At 45.4% G+C, this 23,422-nt stretch overlaps 1 protein-coding gene across 2 annotated transcripts in view; it reads right to left on the bottom strand.

The window, feature by feature from the left end:
* The window catches only part of ANKFN1 (ankyrin repeat and fibronectin type III domain containing 1), a 222,155-nt gene that overhangs the window by 76,215 nt on the left and 122,518 nt on the right, over positions 1–23,422 (bottom strand). For both annotated transcript variants that reach the window (XM_065563524.1, XM_042841026.2), the window contains exons 3-4: positions 17,061–17,262; positions 6,969–7,179 (exon numbers count right to left, since the gene is read on the bottom strand). In XM_065563524.1, coding sequence (XP_065419596.1) covers positions 6,969–7,179; positions 17,061–17,246 — 397 coding nt within the window. In that variant the 5' untranslated portion in view covers positions 17,247–17,262. The remainder of the gene's footprint in view (positions 1–6,968; positions 7,180–17,060; positions 17,263–23,422) is intronic.

Raw genomic sequence — 23,422 nt, 5'->3', positions numbered from 1 at the left:
GCACCTTAGAGACTAACAAATGTATTTGAGCATAAGCTTTCGTGGGCTACAGCTTCATCTTAATTAAGTAGCCTCTTAGAGTTGGTAGGGCAACTCCCACCTTTTCATGTTCTCTGTAGTGGGTGAGGGCAGGGATAGCTCAGTGGTTTGAGCATTGGCTTACTAAACCCAGGGTTGTGAGCTCAATCCTTGAGGAGGCCATTTAGGGAAGTGGGGTAAAAATCTGTCTGGGGATTGGCCCTCCTTTAGCAGCGGGTTGGACTAGATGACCTCCTGAGGTCCCTTCCAATTCTATATACATCTCCTTATTATATGTTCCATTCTATGCATCCAATGAAGTGGGCTGTAGACAGGGCCAGTTCTAAATTTTTTGCCGCCCCAGGCAAAAAAGAAGAGCGCCGCCCCACTGTAACACGCCCCCCCCGCCGAGTGCCGCGCCGCCGACCCAGTGCTGCGCTGGGCCGCCAACCCCCCCCCCCCCCCGCGCGCCAAGCGCTGCGCCAGGCCGCCCAAACCCCAAGTGTTGCGCCAGGCTGCCCAAACCCCCGCCTCCCCGAGCGCCGCACTGGGCTGCCGAACCCCCGCTCCCAGCGCTGCGCCGCCGAAACCCCCGCCCCCCCGAGTGCCACGTCGGGCTGCCCAAACCCCCGCCCTCCCGGACCACCTCGCCGGGCCGGCCAAACCCCCGCCCACCTCCGAGCGCTGGGCCGGGCCGGGCCGCCCAATCCCCCGCCCCTCCCCCGGCGCGCCGGGCAGGCCAGACCCCCGCCCTCCCGCCAAGCGCCGGGCCGGGCTGGCCAAACCCCCAACCCCCGTGAGCGCCGGGCTGCCGAACCCCCCCCAGTGCCGCACCGCCGAAACACCCCCCATGCTGCCCGGCCGAAACAAACAAACCAAAAAAAAACAACCTTCGAGCGCCGCCCTGCCGAAAAAAACCCAAAAACAAAAACAGGGAGCGCGCCCCCCGCCACCCCAACATTGGCTGCCCCTTCTAAGGTGCCGCCCCAAGCACGTGCTTGGTCGGCTGGTGCCTGGAGCCGGCCCTGGCTGTAGCCCACAAAAGCTTATGCTCAAATAAATTTGTTAGTCTCTAAGGTGCCACAAGTACTCCTGCTCTTTTTGAGTATCATGACTGGAGCTTAGGCAGGAGTCCAAGGATAATCCCACTTACTAATGTGAAAAGTGCCATCGGGTATTTAACAACCACAAGGGGAAGAGTAAAGAATTACTCCACACCTCTGACATCCTAAGGGTTTTCGAAGAAGGGTCATCTCTAGGGCTCTGCTTTCAGAAGCTGGCTTGCAGCCTCTCTCCTCCAAGTATGATCATTCTTCATGTGGACATCTTGGGACACAGCCATGCTTACCACAATCGGCTGACATCTTCAGAATTTGCTACCTTCTGTGAGACCAACAAAGGGTGACAGACCTTCCTGGATCCATGCAAATGGTAAGTGTGGAGCATATCTGATAGCATACCAGGACTGAGAGGGAAGGTTCTAAGGGTCAGGTTCTCAGCTGGTGTAAACTGGCATTCCTCCAAAGTCCAGAGGATGATCTGATCTTATCTCCTTCATCAAGATTCAACTCTACAGTTGTCAGGCCTTGGCAAGGTGTTTGCAGGCAACAACCACTGGGCATTTTAATTTTATTTGTACTTAGTTTTGCACAAATGATGAATAAAATCAGTGGAGGAGAGAGAGATGGTTACATAGCACAAAGTGGACTCTGAGAGCAGGGAGAGTAAATCAACCTGCTTTAAATTGTTAATGTAAATGTTCTAGGGGCTGCACTATATCCTTCTGCTATTTGGTATTTAAGGGAAGAATGAGCTTGTGCTGGGGTTTATATGGACTGGGCTTCACGTGGATCTGATCAAGGCCGGCTCCAGGCACCAGCTAAAGAAGCAGGTGTTTGGGGCGGCCAATACCAAGGGGCGGCACTCCGGCCGCTATTGGGGCGGCACGTCCGAGTCTTCGGCGGCAATTCGGCAGCGGGTCCCTCAGTCCCCCTCGGAGCAAAGGCTCTGCAGCAAAATTGCCGCCGAAGAGTGGAGCGGTGCGATTGCGCTGCCGCAGCATTTTTTTTTTTTGGCCGCTTGGGGCGGCAAAAAACCTGGAGCCGGCCCTGGCTCTGGTAGTGGGAGTTGTTGCTCTGTTTTGCTTTTGGATTTCCACACAGAAATCCAAGTAACGCAGCTGGGAGGTATGTCACCTGTGTCCTCTCTAAAGCTAGGGCAGTGTAGCTACAAGGGGACCCAGCTAATGGTAGTGTGATTCCCGCTGTACTCCTGTTGCTAGTGTGGAGTGGGGGAAGGGGAGAGGAGGAGCAAGAAGAGCTATTCTTGTAGCAGGGCTGCTGTCTTCCCTTGGAATTGGGGGTCGGGGTTCCTTTCGCTCTGAATCACCAAGGTCTGTGAGGGTTGGTAGGCGGCATGCCCTCCACAATCCAGAGCTCCCGGACTCCTTCCGCTAGAGGGGTGGTGCAAGGAAAGCTCTGCAAGAGGGACCTCGGAGAGATTGCCGCACCGGGGCCCGCTCCTGTGTATTTTGTGGGATGGGCGAGGAAGAAAGAGATTGCCCTTGTTCCTTACTCAGGGAATGCTCCCACTGATGAAACTGAGGGAGGGTTTCAGGGTGTGGCCCACTGCGAAAGCCAGTGGAAGGCCACATTACCCGGGAGAGGAAACAAAGAATTCTGAGCCTCACATGTAACAGTCACTTGACAGAAAAGGGTGATGGCATGACGGCCAGGGGCTGTGCTGGGTGGAGATACTGGGCAGAGTTGCCAGGCACAGGTATCTTGAACCACAGAAAGGGTCTGAAATGAGGCAGCCAGTGAGAGGTCAAGTTTATACGTGTTTAGCTGCCCAACACCTTTTGCAACTGGGTTGGGTGGTACCGGGAAGGGGCAGGTGGGAGTTCTACCTCCAGATCCCTCTGCCCATTGAAGTCAATGGGAGTCTTTCTATTGGGTGTTGGGTCAGGCCTTCAGAGCCCAAATGCCATGCAGGTGGAGGGGATTTCACTCTAACAGGAAAGGCTAAATATAAGAAGGAATGTGGACGGGCTGTGAAGTGTGGCAAGGGGGCAGAATAGGGTAAAACAGCGATTACTGCCAGCTTCGAACAATGGAGACAAACACAGAGGTGCTGAAAGCCTTTCCATGGAGCCTTGAATGCGACACTTCGCTTTTCACTTTCAAGCAGCGACTTGAGATCCTCGAGGACAAAAACCCAATGATCTGGTTTTATTGAGAAAACCTTCACCATTATTTCAATCAGAAAAACTGAAAATCAAGATAAGTGAAGTGGAAATTTGGTGGGCATATTTTGAAATGGAAATGAGGTGGTTATATATTCATATTCTCTGTGTTCATAGGCATGTTTGCATTAATTACAGGAAATGAATACTAATTTATGATTGCCCCTGCTTGCCATCAGACTGCATTTATTTACAGATGAGGTCAATGAAAAATTAGTTTAGTCTTTTTTTTAACTGCTGTTTAGAACACTCAAGACTGTGTTTTCCTCTAGATTTGTCATGGTTAATGAATGTTGCTTCAGCAGTCAATCATGCACTCTAAATGCTGTCACACTTTTTTTTAAAGCCTCAGTCATGAACCATGACAGAAAAATAAACAAATAAATATAAAGCAAAAAAAAAAAACCCTCTTTTCACTGAGCAGCTACACTATGCAAAAATCTCATGGGAAGGTTAAAGGAGGCCAGAATAAATGATAATATAAGTGCTGTGGACATAGAAAAGCAATAAAGGTGTGTACCAACACTGAGGGTCTGGCAAAAAATCCCAACACACACACCCATACACATGCACACACATACACTCGCCAGTGAAAAAAATTGGCAATGCGAGTCGCCTCAAGGTGCAATTTCCTGGAGCACTGAGATTGACATGCCAGTCCTAAATGTTGTTAATTTAACTAACTTCAAATTAATGACACAGTCTGCAGTGACTGAACCCTTCAAACACAGTCTCATTATAGCCTTGCTGGGAATGTCCTAAATATAGGCATTGACACTTTAAAACAAATTCGTATATATTTGTGTATTTTTAGCCAAAAGTAAGGCGTCAGAGTTTGTGTCATGGTTTAAGGTTGATTAATTGACTTGGTAAATTCCTCTCCCCTCCCTCCCCCCCCCCCCCCGCACTCCCCAAATTATGCAGAAAAAGTCCCATGAAGGAAGACAAAGGATAGTTTTATAACCACAATAAGTGCTATTAGTGTTCCCGTGCAGTGAGGAGGTATAATCTGACCTGAGTTTTCATTGGGGCAGTTACTATATATTTACCGATGCCATCCTGCCAGTTCATTGCTACTGTCATTCTCTCATTGAGCCAAAGCCCATCAAAGTGAATGGAAAGACTCCCATTGACTCCATTGGACTTTAGACGAGGCCCTAAAATTGCGGTAATCTGATTTTAATGGGACTTTTAGCTCAAGAGAAGAGTGGGAATTAATGTCTGAGGTATTGGAAGTGGCTCAACTATATATTCAGTGATATACCTCCACACTCCTTGCTACCTCGTTGGGACACGATGGCATGGACCAGAATAATCGTCCCATTACTCCATAGACATAAGAGTCTATTATCCTGTTTCATATACTCAATGCCATTAGGGACCTGTGATCTCTGTATTACTGACTCAGTCCCTATCTACTTATTTTCTAAAGATTTCCCTCTATTGCTAACATCAGTTCAGCTCCACCGGTGTTAATAATGTTAAACAGCCCTGGCTTGGGTGGGAATGCCAGCTGAGGCAATCATTGTTATTTAGCTTTGGTAACCCTGCCAGCAACTGGTTGCCCATCTTACACATTCATAAGGCTGGGTTTACACTGAGGTCCTTTTATACTGGCTGAATGGCATAAATAGGCCATGCTCTAAATAGGAATTAGGAGCCAGATTCTTAAAGGTATTTAGCTGCCTAAAATGCAGGTAGGCGCCCAGTGGAAGCACTAAGCACTTTTGAAAATCCCACTGGCAACTATCTACATCAATAGGTTCCTAAATAGCTATAAAAATCTGGCCCTAAATCTATAGATTTTAAGGCCAGACCCACTGATCTGGTCTGACCTCCTGCATAATCCAGACCAGGTAACTGAGCAGGAGTGAGTCCAGTAATTTATAGTTACGGCTTCTGTTTCTCGGTGTATCAGTTTCATTGTTTGCAGCTCATTTTTTTTAGCAGTTTGCTTTCTGTGATGATATGCAAAAATCAGGGGTTTTTACTTTTTATATACTGTAATGAGAAGATTTTTGGGGTGTACATTCCAAAATTCTTGTTTAAATAGGATCAACTTTAATTTTTATTACATGTATAAAAATTACGTACATGTTAGTTTAAGCTTTGTATATTTGTTATGGATCCCTGGTTTAGTGCATTTCATATACCTCTCCCTGGCACTAGGCTGACATTTTTTATAATACATATTTACCATAAATAGAAGCTGATATTTAATAAAAAAAATAAAATACAAATACCCTTACCATTATCTAGAGCGATTGTATCCTTTCCCATCATATTAATATCCCAATGTAGTCAAAAAGTACAATGTTTATGACGTCAAGAATAGTAATTTCCATCTTCAAGCAAAATGGATTTTTAAAATTTTTAATAATTTTTTAAAATTGCATCCACAATTTGTAATACAGAAGTGTTGTGAATTCTGTGTGCGTGTATACAGTCCTCCCTAGCTATGGAGTGTCCATTGGAATGTAGGAATTGGCTGCGCTCAGTAGCTGAGGCAGGTTTAAAGTACCTAGCATGAATTAATGTTAGATGCAAGCCAGGGAGCAGGGACACCGACTATAGGGAAGGCAGGGAAGTCAACCTGAATTGAGTAACCATTTCTAGGTTTTCTTTTTTGGCTGTTCATTGGATAAACACTATTTTTTTTGTATTTGGGGTGTTTTATAGGTGTGTTTTCACTTAAAACCTAAAATCAAAAGCCCTACCTACAAGTTGAAGTACAGCATATGCTTTAGAAAAACATCTTGTCATTATTGAAAGACAGTAAATGGTTAATTTACCACTTGTCTTGGTACATCTACACTAGGGCTCACAAGGTTGCTAACACTAGTGGATGTGAACCAGTTTTAGCAGCAATGGGACCTTTGTAGACAATGTACCTACAGCAGACAGGTCCATAGAGCCGTTTGATTCAGAGAGAGGATGCAGTCAATTAATAGATTTTGCTTTCTGCTATGCGCCTTTCATCCCAAAGAGCTTTAAAATGAAGGGTTAAACAAGCCTCAAAACATAAAACTAATACTTAGAATGAAGATTACTGCAAATACCATGGTAACTTCAGCTGCTATAATTGGTAATTGTCAAGTATTTAATGATGCCTAACCCTATAGCATCATATAACCTACCATCATCTACGCTATCTGCACTTGAGGGGTGTAAATTCTAGTGCGAATAGGGTGTCTCACACTAACTACTATCATAACAATAACTTTGATAAATATGGCTCCTGAGCGTACATGGAAAACATATGTCTTCATGTGCCTACACAGTAATACCTATATAGAATCAAGTGTCACACACTGAACTAGCGAAAGTGAGCAGCTATGTCTGAACATTATTGAGGCCATTCCCACGTGATTTTGGTGTGTTCCCTCTTTACGGGACATGGCAAACAGCTAACTTTATCCCCAGAGCCACTTAAAGCAAGTCTCGAGGTTGGGATTTGCTGGGTTGGTAGGTTGCACCCCAGTTGCTGACACGAGACAGGAAAGACCTGCTGAGCTTGTGCTCAGGAAGCAAATACTCCTGCAACTGTCTCCAGTTGTCGTGGTGCCATTGCTGCTTGTATTCATCTTACAAACAAAAGCAGACAGATTTTTCTCTTTTATGTAATTTAATTGAGCCTCCCAGAGCAAGAGGAAGCCCTTAGTATGGATTATTTGGAGCAACACAATTTGGGTTCTGCTATACTTACAGTGCGGGCTTTCCTTTGCGCCAATCCTCAGAAGGATCCTAGCGATAGGCACGTTGTTTGTCAGGATGGCAATATCCAAGGGAGTTAATCCCTCACTGTTCGGTGTGTTTAGATCCAGCTCCTCTGGTGTATATTGATAGAGGAGAATCTGAACTGCGTCCAAATCCTGCTGTTCTACCGCCTCAAACATAGCTTCGTTGCACTGGAAATTCTGTACATCAGCAACAGCAGAAATTAGTTACAATTCTTCCTATGGCAGCCACAAGTTTTACTTTGTATCCTGTTCCAGAGACCACTGGCCCAATCCTATAGCCCAAGCATAAAGACTAGAGGAAGGGCCCTACCAGTAGGTTAGCTTCCCCTGGAGATGGGCTTTGTTGAAAACAATTTGCACATCTCCCCTTGCTTCAGGTTTCATTATACCCTTGAACTCAGTTCAGGTTCGTTGGAAGGTTCAATGAGGTTCACAACCCTCACAAAGCAAATCTGAGCCGATTTACAGGTTTGTCCTGAAACCAAGCCACATAAGTGATCTTTTAAGATTTACATGTGAAACTGGGTGAAAGTTTGTGGGTTTGGCAGAGGGTTTGACTCTGAGATTGTCCAAACCCCAAAACTCAAAGCAAAAACCTGGGGGATGTAACCCAAGATAATCAACATCCAACTAAAACAAAGCAAAATTCAAAAAGTGTCTTGCAGCTGGTACCAGGCACAGGTTCTGAAATTGTTCATAAATTCTGAACTCTTCAGGGCTTATTATTATTATTATTTGTTTTTCCATAGCACCAAGAAGCCCTAGTCATGAAGCAGGACACCTCTGTGCTAGGTTCTGTACAAAAACAGAACAAAAAGATTGTCCCTGCCCTAAAGGGCTTCCAATCTAATTATAAGACAAGAGACAACAGATGGATATAGCCGACAGGGGAGTACCAGTAAAAAAAAAAAGAAATAATATTTGTCAGCATGATAGGCAGTGGTCTCTGCATGCTAGCAGCATATCTGGCTTCTCTTCACTGCTGTAAGAGCTTGGAGTTATAACTCGAGTTTTGCTCATAACCTTACTCCTATTCACACAAAAACCCCTCTAGCTCAAGTTAAACGGTATGTCTACACTGTAATACTAGCGCATGCATGCACGGTTGCCCACATCCCTCTACCATCCATACACAACCCCCCCCCAAGCATGTGCTTATTTGTGCTTTGACCCTGTGCTTGCTTCAACAGCTGGGGGTATGGGTGAAAGCTCAGGCTGGAATCCACCCGCTTTGCAGTGAGGACTCGAGCAAGATCACATAAGTCCTGATGGTCCTCCAACACCTTTCCCACAATTCCCCTGAGGGACAGACAAGTTCTCCCACAACTGACAGAATTGACTGGGAAAGAATCCTAGTCTGTCTCAGCACAAAGAACCCTGGGATCTGCCCCCAGAGACACACGAGTGACAGCAGAAACAGGGAGGATACAGTAACGCATGTAAGGCTTTGCAGGGGGAAACGCTCACATACTGGCCAGGCTAACCCACATGCCGATCACCTGGAATAACTTTGCAGTATAAACATACCCACAACTACTCAGCAGCTGCTCATGCAGTCACTCTGTGCAACTTGACGATTGCTGTGCCGTGTAGTCAGTCTCACTCAAGCTAGGGTAGGTCAGGTCGACTGCAATAACTTGAGTGTACCACTTCAAGCTAACTATTGCACTGAAGACAAGCGCTAGGCCATTTTTAAATACCCTAATAATTTCACATCCAGCTTCCAGAGAAAAACGCTGACTAGGAGAGGCCTTGAAACTCAGTGGAGCTTGTCATCATTCGGTAAGAAGAGGGGATGGGACTGAAGTAGATTAACTGGCTGGGTACCTCCAAAATATCGGCAGGTAACCAAATACGTGTATCTGTGTGGTACTCAGAAAAATGCAGATTGAGTGGGTGAGCACCTGAAAAATAGGACCCAAGGATGTACCATGTATTAGCATCTTCTCTGCTATTCTAGGCTAGAAAAGAACAGTGAGGCCCCTTTGCCCCCAACAATAGATATAAGAACTAAGGGAAGGGATAAAGGAAGAGCGGTAGGATGCAAAGAAACATATCACTCCTTAATTGAGCTGGGAAGAAGCAGGTGCAGGAAGCTAGCACGGCCTGCAGGGTTTTTGTTTATGAAAACATCCTTCCAGTGCTCTACAGTGGTGACGTGTTATTTGCCAAGTTACTTTAAACTCCCTTTCAATGTCCCTTTGTGATAATTACCCAACAGCTTTCTTCTTTTAAAAGCGAATTATTAGAAGCAACTGGCCCAGCTGTGCAAAGAGAGCTCAGCATGATGCCATGCAAGGGAGCTACAGTTTGGGTGGATGTACTGTGCTGAGGGGAGCATTAAAGAAATACTTGGATATGAGCGAGAGAGAGATTCAGGACTGAAGCTTGGCTCTCCCTCATTGCTGGAGGCGGACATGTTACAGAAGCAGCCTGCTCAGCACACACACTAGCACTCCCGTTTGGCCTATTGAAGGAGAAGCATTGCTGAACTCTGTGTTCAGGCCCTCATTGCTGCAGGAAGAGGCCTGGCGGAGCGTGGGAGAGTAAAAAGGGAATAAATGAAGGGATTGTGGAGACTCCAAGGAGGCATCTGTGGACCTCTAGAAGAAAATAACCATTGCCTGTGAAAGGGAAGCTCTGATAACATTGAACTCAGCTGGAGCTGCAGGTGTTTTGCACCTGAAAATCAGGCTCAAGATGTCTCGAGTTGGGCACCCAAAAATTAATGGATACTTTGGTGGATATAGGCCTAGACTAGCTTTTCAAGACAGTTCTGCTAGTATATCTTTAATACCTGTCAATGGAATTGTTGTATTAATACTCTGCTAGTTGTTCCACATTGTGTGGTGGGCTCTGTGATGTACGCTATGTACCAAGATGAGATCCCCAATTCCAGTGCAATAGATATGAGCTCTGAAGCAGATCCAAGGCCAAAAAAACCCCAATCAATCAAACAAACAAAAAAAACCCAACAACATTTTCAAAAATTTGTTTGTCTTGGGTCAATTGAAATGTTTCGTTCCCATTTCAACTTTTAAAAAAATATAATTTATAATGTACATTTTGAAATGAAAAATCAAAACGTTCCTAATGTTTTGACCTTATCGAAACACTTTGTTTCAAAGTTTTGTCTTTTTTAAAAACAAACCTTTGTTGAAACCTTCTCGTTCCAGCACAAAGTTTAGTTTTCAACAAAATGGCATTTTCTGATGGAAGAACTTTGTTAGACATTTTTTCACCCGCTCTAGCTATAATGTTCTAAACAAGCAAACCACTACCGTAATCCATATACAATAACTTTATTAAAAAGAATGTAACAGTACAGTGTGCCTTCTGGTTAGAGAAAATATGGACATTGCTCAACATGGGAAATACAAGAAATATTGTAATTACTGAGATGATGTTATCTAAAAGTTTAAAAGGGCAGCTACTGTAAGTGGTGCTACCAGGGCCGGTGCAAGGAAGTTTTGCGCCCTAGGCGAAACTTCCACCTTGCGCCCCGCCCCCCACCCAGCTAACCCCGTCCCCCAATGGCAGCTAACCCAGCCCCCCCACCCGGGGAGCCCGCCACCCCGCTCCCGGGGAGTCCCCCCCCCGCAGCAGCTACCCCCCCCCCGCAGCTAACCCCGCCCGGGGAGCCCGCCCCAGCTAACCTCGGCTCCGCCTCCTCCGCTGAGCACGCCGGCGCCGCTCTAATTCTCCTCCCCTCCCAGGCTTGCGGCGCCGATTGGAGGAGACTTAGAGCGGGGGCTGTGTGCTCAGCGGAGGAGGCAAAGTGGAGGTGATCTGGGGCGGGGAGCAGTTCCCCTGTGCGCCCGCCCCCCCCCCCGTTACTGCGGGCGGCCCTCCCAGCGCCCCCCCGCCCCAGCTCACCTCCACTCCACCTCCTCGCCTGAGCGAGCTTTTAGGCGCCCCCAACCACTAGGCGCCCTAGGCGGCTACCTAGTTTGCCTAAATGGTTGCACCGGCCCTGGGTGCTACTGTGATACAGTAGATATGGTGGCCTACCAGAATAGAGCTTAGCAGTTTTTAAAATTGTCTGCACTCAAAATTTTCACCTGTTTCATTTCACCTCAGCTACCACAAATAAAAAACATTTGCGTTAAGCTTTTCAATCCTTTCTAAGGAGGTTGTATAATAGCTCACACCTGTCGCTTTCAAAATAGGTCTTTTTGTATGTTTTATCTTGAGAGCCCAAAATACAAAACTGAGAGGTAAACATTTTTCTCTGACAATTTCCAAGCAACTCCATTTCATAAATACTACTCAGGAAAGACACTCAAGATAACTAATTAATTCTCCTTGTATTTAATATAAGGAATTCTATTAGCCAGATTTCATATACCCACCCAGTGCTTCGATGCTAGTGGGAGGGGTGCAAGAGAAAAATCCTAAAATGATAGATGAACGAATGGCAGATGGGTAGAGATTATCCTCTAGTTATCTAAATCATAATTAGAATGGTTTTAAAGGCAAACTGTCACTGGTGAGGGCATGTCTAAAATAAATGTAAGAAAAGATCCTGTCACGTATTTCTCAATTCTAAGGCAAAGCCTAAAAGGAGAGAAATTTTTACTGCAATGCAGCAGTTGCCTTGCACTACACAGCAGCTCCACACATCTGTTCCCCTGCTTTTCTAATGCTTGATTTGGATCACTCTGAAATTAGAACTCAGCACTTTCTTCGTGTGTTTGTGGGGTTCCCCTCCCATCTGAGATGATGAAACTCTTTGCTCTGACAAGAGAAAACCTATTAGTTAGTGGCACGGATCCTGAAACATATTGAGCGGCTTCAACTCCAATTGGAGTCAATGGGAATTAGATATTATTACATGTACACCTCTTCCCCAATATAACACTGTCCTTGGGAGCCAAATTTTTTTACCACGTTATAGGTGAAACCACGTTATATCGAACTTGCTTTGATCCGCTGGAGTGCGCAGTCCCGGCCCCCCAGAGCACTGCTTTACCGCGTTATATCCGAATTCGTGTTATATCAGGTCGCGTTATATTGGGGTAGAGGTGTATTTAATATCTGGCCTTCACTCTGCTGTCTAGGCACATTTAACATGTTTTAAATTGGGTCATTAACATTCCAGATAAGAATAGCAAAAGGGTTACACTTCTTTGCTCCCTGCAGGTTTAAGGCTATGGATTGTGAACTATGAACTATAACCTACCAAAATCACCTTTATATTAAAAATTAGAGTTGGCAAATAATGACACTTTTTGTTTCTCCAGGCATATTTGTTTGGACTTTAAAATAAATTCATTTCAGTCAAGTTGGTACCCCTTTCAAGTTAATTTCCTGTGAATATCTGAGCTCTCTATTTTACTGTCACATGCGTTAACAGAAAGAAAAATTCAAAATGAATTTCAGAATATACATCAGAAGCACCTGCGTGTTCATCCAATTTGAAAACAGAAACAATACCAGTGCAATGAAGATTATCTGACTAGTGTTTATGGAGCACTATTTAAGGACTAAATATTATCATCAACTTACTTTGTCTTCATATTATAGTCAAAGCTCAAAATTAGTCTTACAGACATTACATCAAATAGGGGCAATCCTTGCATTAGGAATAAGCAGAAAAAATAATTGGGCTTTATAATTTGGTGCCAAATTGTGCAGTGTGAGTTGTGAAGCTGAATTGAAGTCAGGGGTGTGACTCTGGATTTCTAGCCTATAATTAGGAGCAGAATTCGGCCCTTTCTTATTCAAACATATATTATTTTTATATGTACAATACCAGACAGCAGGCTGGGTGCTATACAGCTTCTGTACCTAAAACAAGTTCTGGGTGAATACTGCAAAAATTATTGGGGAACTTTGATTTTTTTTTTTAAATTCAACCTCAATAAAGCCTTAATTCAGCAAACCATCCCTATTCCTCAATGTATTTAAGCACATGCTTAAATTTAAGTGCATGCCTAAGTCCTGTTGACTTTCATGGGACTTAAACAAATGCTTAAAGTTAAGCAAAGGCTAACAGGTCAGATTTTCAAAGATATTTAGGTACCTAAAGATGTCGATAAGTGCCCAGTGAGATTTACATAGACATTGCTCAAAAAATCATTTTAGGCTCCTATCTACAGCTTTAGTTGCCTAAATACCTTTGAAAATGTGGCTCTAAATGCTTTACTGAACAGGGATGCACCTAAACACATGCTTAAGTGCTTTGCTGAATTGGGGCCTAAATTAGTTCAACCCAAAATGCAAATAGGAAAGTTCATAGTCACACAGAAAATCTGATGCAGAGTTGCTCTCATCTAGACAAGGAAAAGAGCATGCATTGTAACCTACTCTCTGCATCCAATCAAAACAGCAGAGGCCAAATTGCAAATATCCTCAATGAACAAGTCAGAAGCAACCAATAGGCCGAAAAGTATTTGCATGAAATAATTGTCCAATAGTTTTGAACACTGAGAAAAAAAATAATGGAAATTGTGATCTATTCTGTCTACCTAGGTACTTATATGGCCCTCATCATCATATCTGAGCATCTTGCAATGATTAATGGGTTTTATTCTCATAATACGCTTGTGTGAGAGCAAAATATCGCCTCTTATTTTAGAGAGTGGAAAGGGTAGATTAAGTAATTTGCCCCAGGTTACACTTGATGTCTGCCACTGTGCTCGGACTCGAACCCAAGCCCCAGTCAAGTGCTGTAGCCACTAGACCATCCTTCTTCCTGTCAGTTTGCAGTTTGCAAACAAGAACTATCTTTACCTACTATATCAGTTAATGCAAATACTGCACCAAACTCTTACTTAAAACATCCCTTAGTATTTGCTATACTATTCAGTCACCTGCAGCTCCTGGGGATGGAATTCAAATGGGGGAAAGGAGGACTGTGATCTCATCAGATCGACATGTTCAGCTTCAGACCAGCTGATACCATCAAAATGATTCAAAAGTGCCTTCTGACTTCATCTGCACCCACTAGAGCACAGGATATTTCTCTACTGTGAAAACATCACTGGGAGCAAACAGTATCTGACGGCCCAGCTATAAGCGATCAAGTGCAGTTTAGGGACAATTCTCAAGTTTTTCCTCCCTTAACAGTTGCACGACAAGATTAATTTGTGGAGGGTGTTACACAGATGCAAAAATGTACACACTGAAAAGAACCACCGTGCTGCTTTGCGGTAAGCAGTAGCTATGTTCCAGTGAAGTGATTAAGTGCTGAGTGTTTAAAAATGCAATCATATGTAGCTATTTGCTTTGGGTTAACTAGAAAAGTTCATGTCTGGTCCTGGAGTTGGGAACAAAATGTTGAACTAGTTCCAGCAAGGAAGTGCTTTGACAAACATGAGTGTGAGAATAAAGCAGTGCTGGGAGGTGGCTATGTCTCTGGCAGGACAATAAATGTCTTGAATGGAAAGTGTTGCATAGAAAAAATGAAGAGAAAACTGTTCACTAGTGGACGGTGAATGAAGAGTCTAAAAATCCTGTTCTCTCATCTGGAAATTTGATTTTAATTAATGTGTCGACCCTATACCACAGATGTCCTTTAAATTGAGGTTTAGGATTAAAAAACATATCAGCTAACACCTTGATGCGTTATATTTTTACTCCTTACCTGTAGTTTCCTGGTTATTTTCCACAGCGAACACTGAAAATAATAGATAGTTGGTTGATTGGCTTGCTCAGCAGGGACCTGATCCAAAGCCCACAGAGGTCAGTGGGAATCTTGTCACTGACTTTTATGGGTGTTGGATCAGGCTCTGAATTACGGATGGGCTATAGAAACTTTCACCTCTAGCGTTTGGCCTATGGCAGGTCAGTCGTGACAAAAAGCCATTACACTTTCATGGTTGCATAATGGATTGGAGGACATAAAAGTAGTGAGTCTCGATCTATTTCCCATTATATAACTGTCCACATCATACTTGGCAATCGAGTTTTGTCAGTAAGGCCGAGGACTGAAATAAACACTCCCATGCCTAGAGGGGGTCCTGACAGGTCAGATCTGAGAAGGATGATGGGCAGTAAGAGAGCAAGCCAGCAGCTCACTAGGTGACAGAGGAGTTCAGTCTCCACAGCTGTCATTTGCTCCTCAGCCTTTTGGCTAAGAACAGATACGTGTTCCCTGTCTGGGACTGCATAATAAGTGGATTTTTGGAACAGGGAGCTGGGCTAGGACCTTGTTCCATCCACTCCATGCATCAGCCTGGTATTGCAGTGCCTTTGCCGGCACAATAATCATACAAAAGATATGATTAAAAAAAACCTGGTAAGAAAAAAAAAAAAAAAAAAAAGGCGGGGGATGGGGTGGAAATCATGACCCAGTGGGCTTTTTCCATAGCTAACTCCTATACCTAGGCCTGTAGCAAACCCCCCTAAATCCAAATGCTCCCCAAAGTGGATCCAGATGCAAATCCAAACTTCATTGTACAAACCCCTCTCCGTGGGCTAGATAGGGCCATATACGTGCAGCTCCTGTTGAGGGGAGGGTGCAGCTGCTCTGACCCAACGGCAGCTCTGACCCAATGAGGTGCTGTGCCTCAAAGAAGAAATTCCTGAGGCACACAGGCTGTGTTCCCATTACCAAGCCCACAGCCAGGCAGCTCCCCTGGCCAGGGCATGGAAGACAGGAGGGGTCGTGGAGACAGCCAGTGCCCTGTGCCCACCATAGGAACAGGGACAGAGCCGTCCTGTCATGTCCAGCACACAGGGTCTGCAGCTCTGCCTAGCTCTTCTGCGGGCCATGTACGAGAACAGCAGTCTGCTAATGCCCTCTCTCCTGCCATGCCCCTCTAACAGGGCCAGGCTGAATCTAGCCCTATAACTTCCTGAAAGAAACATCTAGCCTGATCTACGGGCTGCGATTGTTTTGAATTAACTCTCCTAGGGCTTCAGCACTTGGACTGCTGCATGCAATTTTTCTTACATATAAGGCAGATTTGCACGTGTTAAGGAAATCTAAGCCATACATCTTTTTCTGGCCTGTCATACGGTTCCCATTAGCAATATGGGCCTTAGGTAGAGCTGTCCTGCAAGGTGCTGAGCACGCTAGCCCTGATCCAGCACAGCACTTAACTTTAAGCCCAGGCGTCGTTACCGTGCCGGCTGGGTGAGCGGGTGTTTCTTGGCACATCCACAGGCAGTCCCTCAAGGTGGCTGCTCCTCCCCTCCCTCAGGAAGCAATTCAGAGTAGAAACCCAAGGGCGTGTCCTTCCTGCCTCCAGAGGGGAGGAAACCTGTTTTGTTTCAGCAACACCAGCAGCAGGAGGGCAGCTGCCTCGGCACCTCCCTCCAGTAATAAATAGATGAGGTTGTGTTGCTTACCGAGCCCGTGCCTGTGTCGTTTTACGGGGGTCTCTGCCTGTTTGTCCAAGCCTGCCAGAACGCAGCGCACGAGGCTGTGTCACAGTAGCCCCATTGAAGTCAATGGGAGTAGTCATGCGCTTGGTTAAGCAAGTGCCTACGTGCTGTGCTCAGCATCTTGTACAATCAAGGCCATAGATGGGCTTTGCGACCATAGGAGAGGGCCAAAAGCTTTGATGTGTGGGGGTCCTTGGCTCTCTGTCTAGGTTCTGATCTGGTGCTCACCATCCTAGCCTGTGACCCTTGCACTTAATTGTTACTTATTCGACTGTTACTTCCTTTGCTGTTGAGAGACATTGGCGCATACGTCAAACTTCTAGAGAAAATGATCATTTCTTATATGTCCAAGGTGGGCTAGACATTTTCCTTATCTATAGGGCCAGATTATGCAACATTTACTCATGCTGTGTAGAACCTTACTCCTTAAAAGTGGACTCCTCATGGAATAAAGAACTGGTACTGTAAGGGGGCCCCAGAATCTGGCCCACAAGAAAAAAATCAATATCTGCTCTGCAGAGCAAACGTTATCAAGCATAGTGCTTATTACCACGTGCTTCACATCAGTGGGATTCCTCTGACATAAGCGCAGGAATAGGTGTGTAGAGCAGGTCCATGAACAGACAAAATGCAGATGAAGAAGGATGAAGAAAGGGGTACAACAGAGAAGCAAGGTCAAGGTGAAATTAGCTAATATGACAGTTTATTAAAAATGAAGTAATTACCACAGAAGTCTTGCGGAGACTGAGTCGATCTGATCTGGCCCTGAAATACGCCTCATCAAAAGATGCGTGACTTCCCTTCAGCTTCTCAGAGAGGTTGCGATACAGTCGTTTAGCAGCATTCGGAGAAGATGGCCCACTGTTCTTTTTTGTCTGCGAAAGGTTCAAGTTCTGCATTTGCTGTGTCATTTTCACGTGGCAGTTCCTAGAGAGAAGGCAATGCAGCCATTGGATATGGGTTTGCTACACTAACTTCATCCATTCAAAACCCATCCTTGAAACACACACAGCAAGACTTGTGCAGCAACGGACTTTCATTAAGGTAGGCCAACCCCACACCAAGAACATGAAGGGCCATAGTTTAGATCCTTTCCATTGGTGAGTTGTTGCTCAGAGAGATAGTCCCATTGACATCAGTGGGCGGAAGGGGCTATGATGTGGACACCAATGGGACCACCCCTATGAGTGCCAGCCAATGGGAGGAATAAGAACTCCAAAATGTGGGTTCGATACCTGGGGAACTGACTAAGTGAGTCACATTGTGGGAATAAAAACAATTCTGGTAAAAAAATATTTAAAGGGGGGGAGAGTTTGGGTTAAATGAGAATTGGGAAGAGGGACTTATACTCTATGTATGTAAAGTGATGATGATATTCCCTAAATTCAACCAGAACAAGCAGGATTGCAGAATCAGGACCTAACAATTTGGCCCTTCCATTTATTGTCATAAAAGCTTTTCTGCTAAACACTTTCTTGCCGCTGCTCTTTGCCTTTAATTTGCCTCTAAGATTTAAAGCTCAACGCCAACTCTCACAAGTCCTCTGAGTCTTCCATTCCCGTTGGTGAATGGTGGCAAAGCAGACATTCTGAACACAAAAGTGTCCATTTACAAATAACCTCACACATTTCCCAGGCTAACGAGGTACTACAAATAGACAAGGTCTCTGAATGACGAACATATGCCCAGAGACTCGAGATAATTGGGACATGTGACAAGGAGACTTCCTCGTTAAATCAGCACACCAGTGTGTACAAACAAGAACAGAGCTCTGTGTGAGTAGCATCCCTGCAACTAATGAGCAAAAAAATGGATGAAAGCAAAGCAGGCCTTCTAAGATCTCCAGGATCGTCTTTCATTGAGCATGATGGCCATGGGAGTATAGGTGCAGTGAGATTGCACACAATAGAAGTTATCTTGCTTTTTCATTATTACACCTCTACCCCGATATAACGCGACCCAATATAACACGAAGTCGGATATAATGCGGTAAAGCAGCGGCTCTGGTGGGCGGGGCTGCGTGCTCCAGCGGATCAAAGCAAGTTCGATATAACGCGGTTTCACCTATAACACGGTAAGATTTTTTGGCTCCCGAGGACGGCGTTATATCGGGGTAGAGGTGTATTCATTTGCATTTTAGTAGAGCTCAGTGGCCTGTACTGAAATTATGGCCCCTGTGCACTAAGCACTTGCACAAAACACAGAGTAAGACAGTCCCTGTCCCGAAGAGCTAGTCTAAATAGATGAGACAGACAAAGGGTGGCAGAGGAAACAGAGACACAGTCAGTGCCTTTGCCTAGGTCACACAGCAGATCAATAGCAGAGGCAGGAACAGAATCCAGGTCTCTTGAATTACAGTCCAGTGTTCCATTCACTGGACCAAGGAACCTTGTAATATTATACAGAGGTTACAATAAAAATAAAATCTACATTTACCTGAAATTCTGGAATTATTTTTCCTATTTGCAATAGAGAGAAATAGAGCTAAATGCTCCTCCTCTTTTCTCCTCCCTCCCTGCAAAGTAATACACCGGAGTGGCCAGGTCTAGTGGAAGGGGGTTTCTGTAGGGGCAGCAGGAAGTTGAGTTGGAAGGACCCCTCCATCCCATCCAGCTGTGGAGCTGTAGTGGAATCACTCTGCGTGGTGCTGCAGTCATCCCCTCCTGGGGCAATAGCCAGTGGATCCATATATTGGAAGATTTCCCCCTAGTCTTAGTTCCCCATACCTTGCTACATGGGGGTATGAAGGGAGCCCGCCCAAATTTGGTCTCTATGGCACACAGGGGACGTGAACACTCGGCATGGGTGCCACAAATCCTTTTTTCCTCACCCGCATGGTGGAATCACATTGGTTACATCTGGAGCAGCATGCATGGATCTGCCCCCGATACTCCATGAACCAGATGTGGAAACGGTCAGTAAGTGCTGATTTTAACGGCAAACACACGACAAGTGCAAAAAGCATTCTGCTTTACTGATGCAGTGAGTGGATCAATCAGGAGTTTTAATTGAAAACATGAGCAAAGGTGCAGTCAGTGAAATAAAACGATTTAAAAAAATGGCTGTTAAGGGTGTGCTCGCATTAAACCCCTATTTAGAATCTTGCCATTAGTTCAATGAGTTTCTAATGAACGTCTGAAGATATGTTTAAAGAGGTGGTTGGATTTGGTGTTGCCCCCAGAGATCTTCAGATCCCACAGTCTCATGTTATTAATATTTAAAGGTGACTCAGCACCTTACCAAAGATCATTTTATTCTCAGTCACGCAGAGTGATGGCAAAGATCCCCTCGTAATGCTCCCATGATAACCTGCTTCCCTATATTCCACCGAGCAACAGATTGAAATAGAAAGGGATCTGCGCTCACATCCACTTTACCCTGCACTGACTTCAATATATGGCTCCTCCTGTACAGCAGCGTGTGGGGAGAATCAGCCCCAAACGCTATGTATCAGTAACACAAAGCGTCTTGCAAACACTCACAAAATAGTTCAATTCACTCTGCTCCTGTTTAAAAGTTCCAGGCATCCAGTCACGGAGCAGATGCTACCCCACAGGAGAAAAGTCAGCAGTCATGTACTGCAAATAGTAAAAGGGGACGTTTCATGAATAATCCAGGGGCTGGAAATAATTTGTCCAAGTGGCTGAGCAGATATTTGTGAATAGTGTACACAGGGGAGTTGTTCAGAGGTCCAGGGAATCAGGAAGCACCCAACTTTCACCAAAAGTCGAAGGAACTTGGGCACCTAACTCCCATCTGCGCCTCTGAAAATCTCCCCTTGCATTTGCAGAGATGATGAATGGTTTGCAAATGCCTTGAGAACAACAAGAGAAAAGGGCTAGGTTCATTCGTAATGAACAAGTCAAGCAGCTCTACTTGGCGCTGAATGGGACTTCAAGCCTAGAAATGCCATCACGCTGCGATTAAGAACAAGCAATGGTGGCATTAGATGCTTGCTACTTCCGGCTGATCCCATTAAATCATTAAAGAATTAACTACACCCATATCAGGACTGAAAAAACACCTGTTCCCCCGACTGACATAAGATTCACTGACAAAAGCGCTGGTGTGGACAGCACTATGCCGGCGGGAGATGCACTCCAGTGCTACTGCCGCTTGTTGGGGGTGGTTTAATTATGCCGGTGGAAGAGCTCTCTTCCATCGGCAGAGAGTGGCTACATGGTACAGCGGTACTGCTGTAAGGCTATGTCTACACTACAGACCTAATTCCCATTGATATAAACTGGAGTTAGGCACCTGGACACCTTTGAGAATCTAGGCCCGCGTAACTAAATAGGCTGCCTTCCTATCTAGAGCCAGACCAGACAACCTCCGTACTGGCCCGTCAATGCCATTCTAAGGGCTTACCTACATGGTGCATTAGTCCACACCAGGCGGTGTAAATGCTAGTGCACACTAGCATGTTGTACACTAACTGGCCCAGGTGGACCCTGCCACTCCCCCCACCTCTTTTATAAGAAGGGGAATTCAACCTCTGCTGGTGGCAGAGCCTGAACAAATCTTCTCTAAATGTCAGCAGTCTTGATTTTCCATCAATTCTGACTGCCGGGTGATGCTCCGTTAAAGGAGAGCCCAGTCCCCCATGCGCTAGGGATGGACAGCTGGACCATAGTGTTGCACACCGGCAATCCGTCTGGGACGCTGTGATATGAAGGAGGTCAGATGAGATAATCATGATGGTTGCTTCGGCCCTTAAAAATCTATGTCACAGCTCCATTGACTTCAACTATTACAGCATTGTGCAGCTGGAGTTTCGCAGTGGTGAATGAGGCCTGCTACATACACATAAGAAAGATGCTCAGGGTCAAAATAACTTTAGGTACCAAACATTTGAACAGCACCCTTCCAAGGACCAATGTAGTAGGATTACTGTTCTATCCAGGGATGTATGCAGTGTTGTTGTAGCCATGTTGGTCCCAGGATATTAGCGAGACCAGGTAGGTGAGGCAATCTTTTATTAGACGAACTTCTGTTGGTGAGAGAGACAAGCTTTCAAGCTGCACAGAGCTCTTCTTCGGGTCTGGGAAACAGGGGCGGCTCTATGTATTTTGCCGCCCCAAGCACGGCAGTGAGGAAGCCTTCGGCGGCATGCCTGCGGGAGGTCCGCTGGTAACACAGATTTGGCAGCATGCCTACGGAAGGTCCACCAGTCCCGTGCCTTCGGCGTACCCGCCGCCGAATTGCCGCCAAAGCTGTGGGACTGGCGGACCTCCCGCAGGCATGCCGCCGAAGCCAGCCTGACTGCTGCCCTCAGGGCAACTGGCACACCGCCCCCCCGTGGCTTGGTGCGCTGGTGCCTGGAGCCGCCCCTGCTGGGAAAGGTACTCCGCGTGTCACAGCTAAATAAAAGAGCGAACATATAGTTTAGCATAAGTAGTTAGCATTATTCTAAGGAGACATTCCAGGGAAAATGGGACCATTAACATCCCTGCAGTCACAGGACAAAAAGTTGGAATTAGTTCATTGCAGATTGTCGTAATAAGCATAAATTCAGTGTCTTTATTAAGGGCATGGTTTTTAGTGTCGAGCAAAGTTATGAATTTAAGCTCCCAGGCTGACTTTTGAAAGTGTTGTGCAGGTTTCCTTTGAGGATGAGGACTGATAGATCATAGACTCATAGACTCATAGACTTTAAGGTCAGAAGGGACCATTATGATCATCTGGTCTGACCCCCTGCATGCTGCAGGCCATAAAACCGTCCCTACCCCTTCCCTGGACTCTGCTGTTGAAGTCCCCAATCCTGTTACTAGTGACTTCAATCGGCAGAGACCCTCCTGCTAGAGATCCCTGCCCCATGCTGCGGAGGAAGGCGAAAAACCTCCAGAGGCTCAGCCAATCTGCCCTGGAGGAAAATTCCTTCCCGACCCCAAATATGGCGATCAGTAAGACCCCGAGCATATAGGCAAGAGTCTCCAGCCCGACCCCTGTTAGCCATTATACTATTTACCTACCATTGTTTGGCTTTCCTTGACTACTATGTTTTACCATTAAACCATTCCCTCCATAAACTTATCTAACTTAATCTTAAAACCAGACAGGTCCGTCGCCCCCACCGTTTCTCTAGGTAGGCCGTTCCAATATTTCACACCTCTGACGGTCAGAAACCTTCGTCTAATTTCAAGTCTGAACTTCCCCACGGCCAGTTTATATCCATTCGTTCTTGTATCCACGTTAGTACTAAGCTGGAATAATTCTTCTCCCTCCCTTGTATTAATCCCTCTAATATATTTAAAGATAGCAATCATATCCCCCCTCAGCCTTCGCTTTGTCAGACTAAACAACCCAAGCTCCTCTAGTCTCCTTTCGTACGACAGGTTTTCCATTCCTCTGATCATCCTAGTGGCCCTTCTCTGCACCCGTTCCAGTTTGAGTTCATCTTTTTTTTAAACATGGGAGACCAGAACTGCACACAGTACTCCAAATGAGGTCCATATAGAGTGATTGCTTTGTGAAAAAAATGTTCACCCACGGGTGATGTGATGTTTTTGTCTTTTATCATTTTCCTGTGTATGCTCATTTGAGAGTATAGTGATTGTCTGGTTTCCACCCACCTAGTTGTTATTGGAACATTTAGTGCACTGGATGAAGTACATCACATATTGTGGTAGGCATGTGTAGGACCCCTGGATCTTGAAAGGTGTGTTGTGGGGGATGTTGATCATTGTACAGTGGAGATGTGTGTGCAGGTTTTGCATCTGTTGTACTGGCAGGGTCTGATGCCACTTTCAGTTGATGTGGCCTGGTGTGTGGGCTTGCTCATGATGCTGAACTTGGAGAGGTTGGTGGGTTACTGGCCACTTCACCTTGAATGGTCCCTTAGCTTAGCATTAGTAGTTAGTACATATTCTATCTGTTCGGTCTTGTATTTAGCTGTGACACTCTGAGTATCTTTCCCAGAGCTGAAGAAGAGCTCTGTGTGGTTCGAAAGCTTGTCTCTGTCATCAACAGAAGTTGGTCCAGTAAAAGAGATTATCTCACCCACCTTGTCTCTTTAATTACCCATAGGTGGTTTTTTATGAGTTAGCCATAGCTGATCTTTAAAATCAATATGCAGGTACAAAGGCAG

The sequence above is a fragment of the Chrysemys picta genome, chromosome 12 (assembly GCF_011386835.1).
Source record: "Chrysemys picta bellii isolate R12L10 chromosome 12, ASM1138683v2, whole genome shotgun sequence".
In the NCBI taxonomy this organism is placed as follows: domain Eukaryota; kingdom Metazoa; phylum Chordata; order Testudines; family Emydidae; genus Chrysemys; species Chrysemys picta.
Note: the sequence above shows the minus strand (reverse complement) of the source record. Positions and strands in the feature narration are given on the sequence as shown.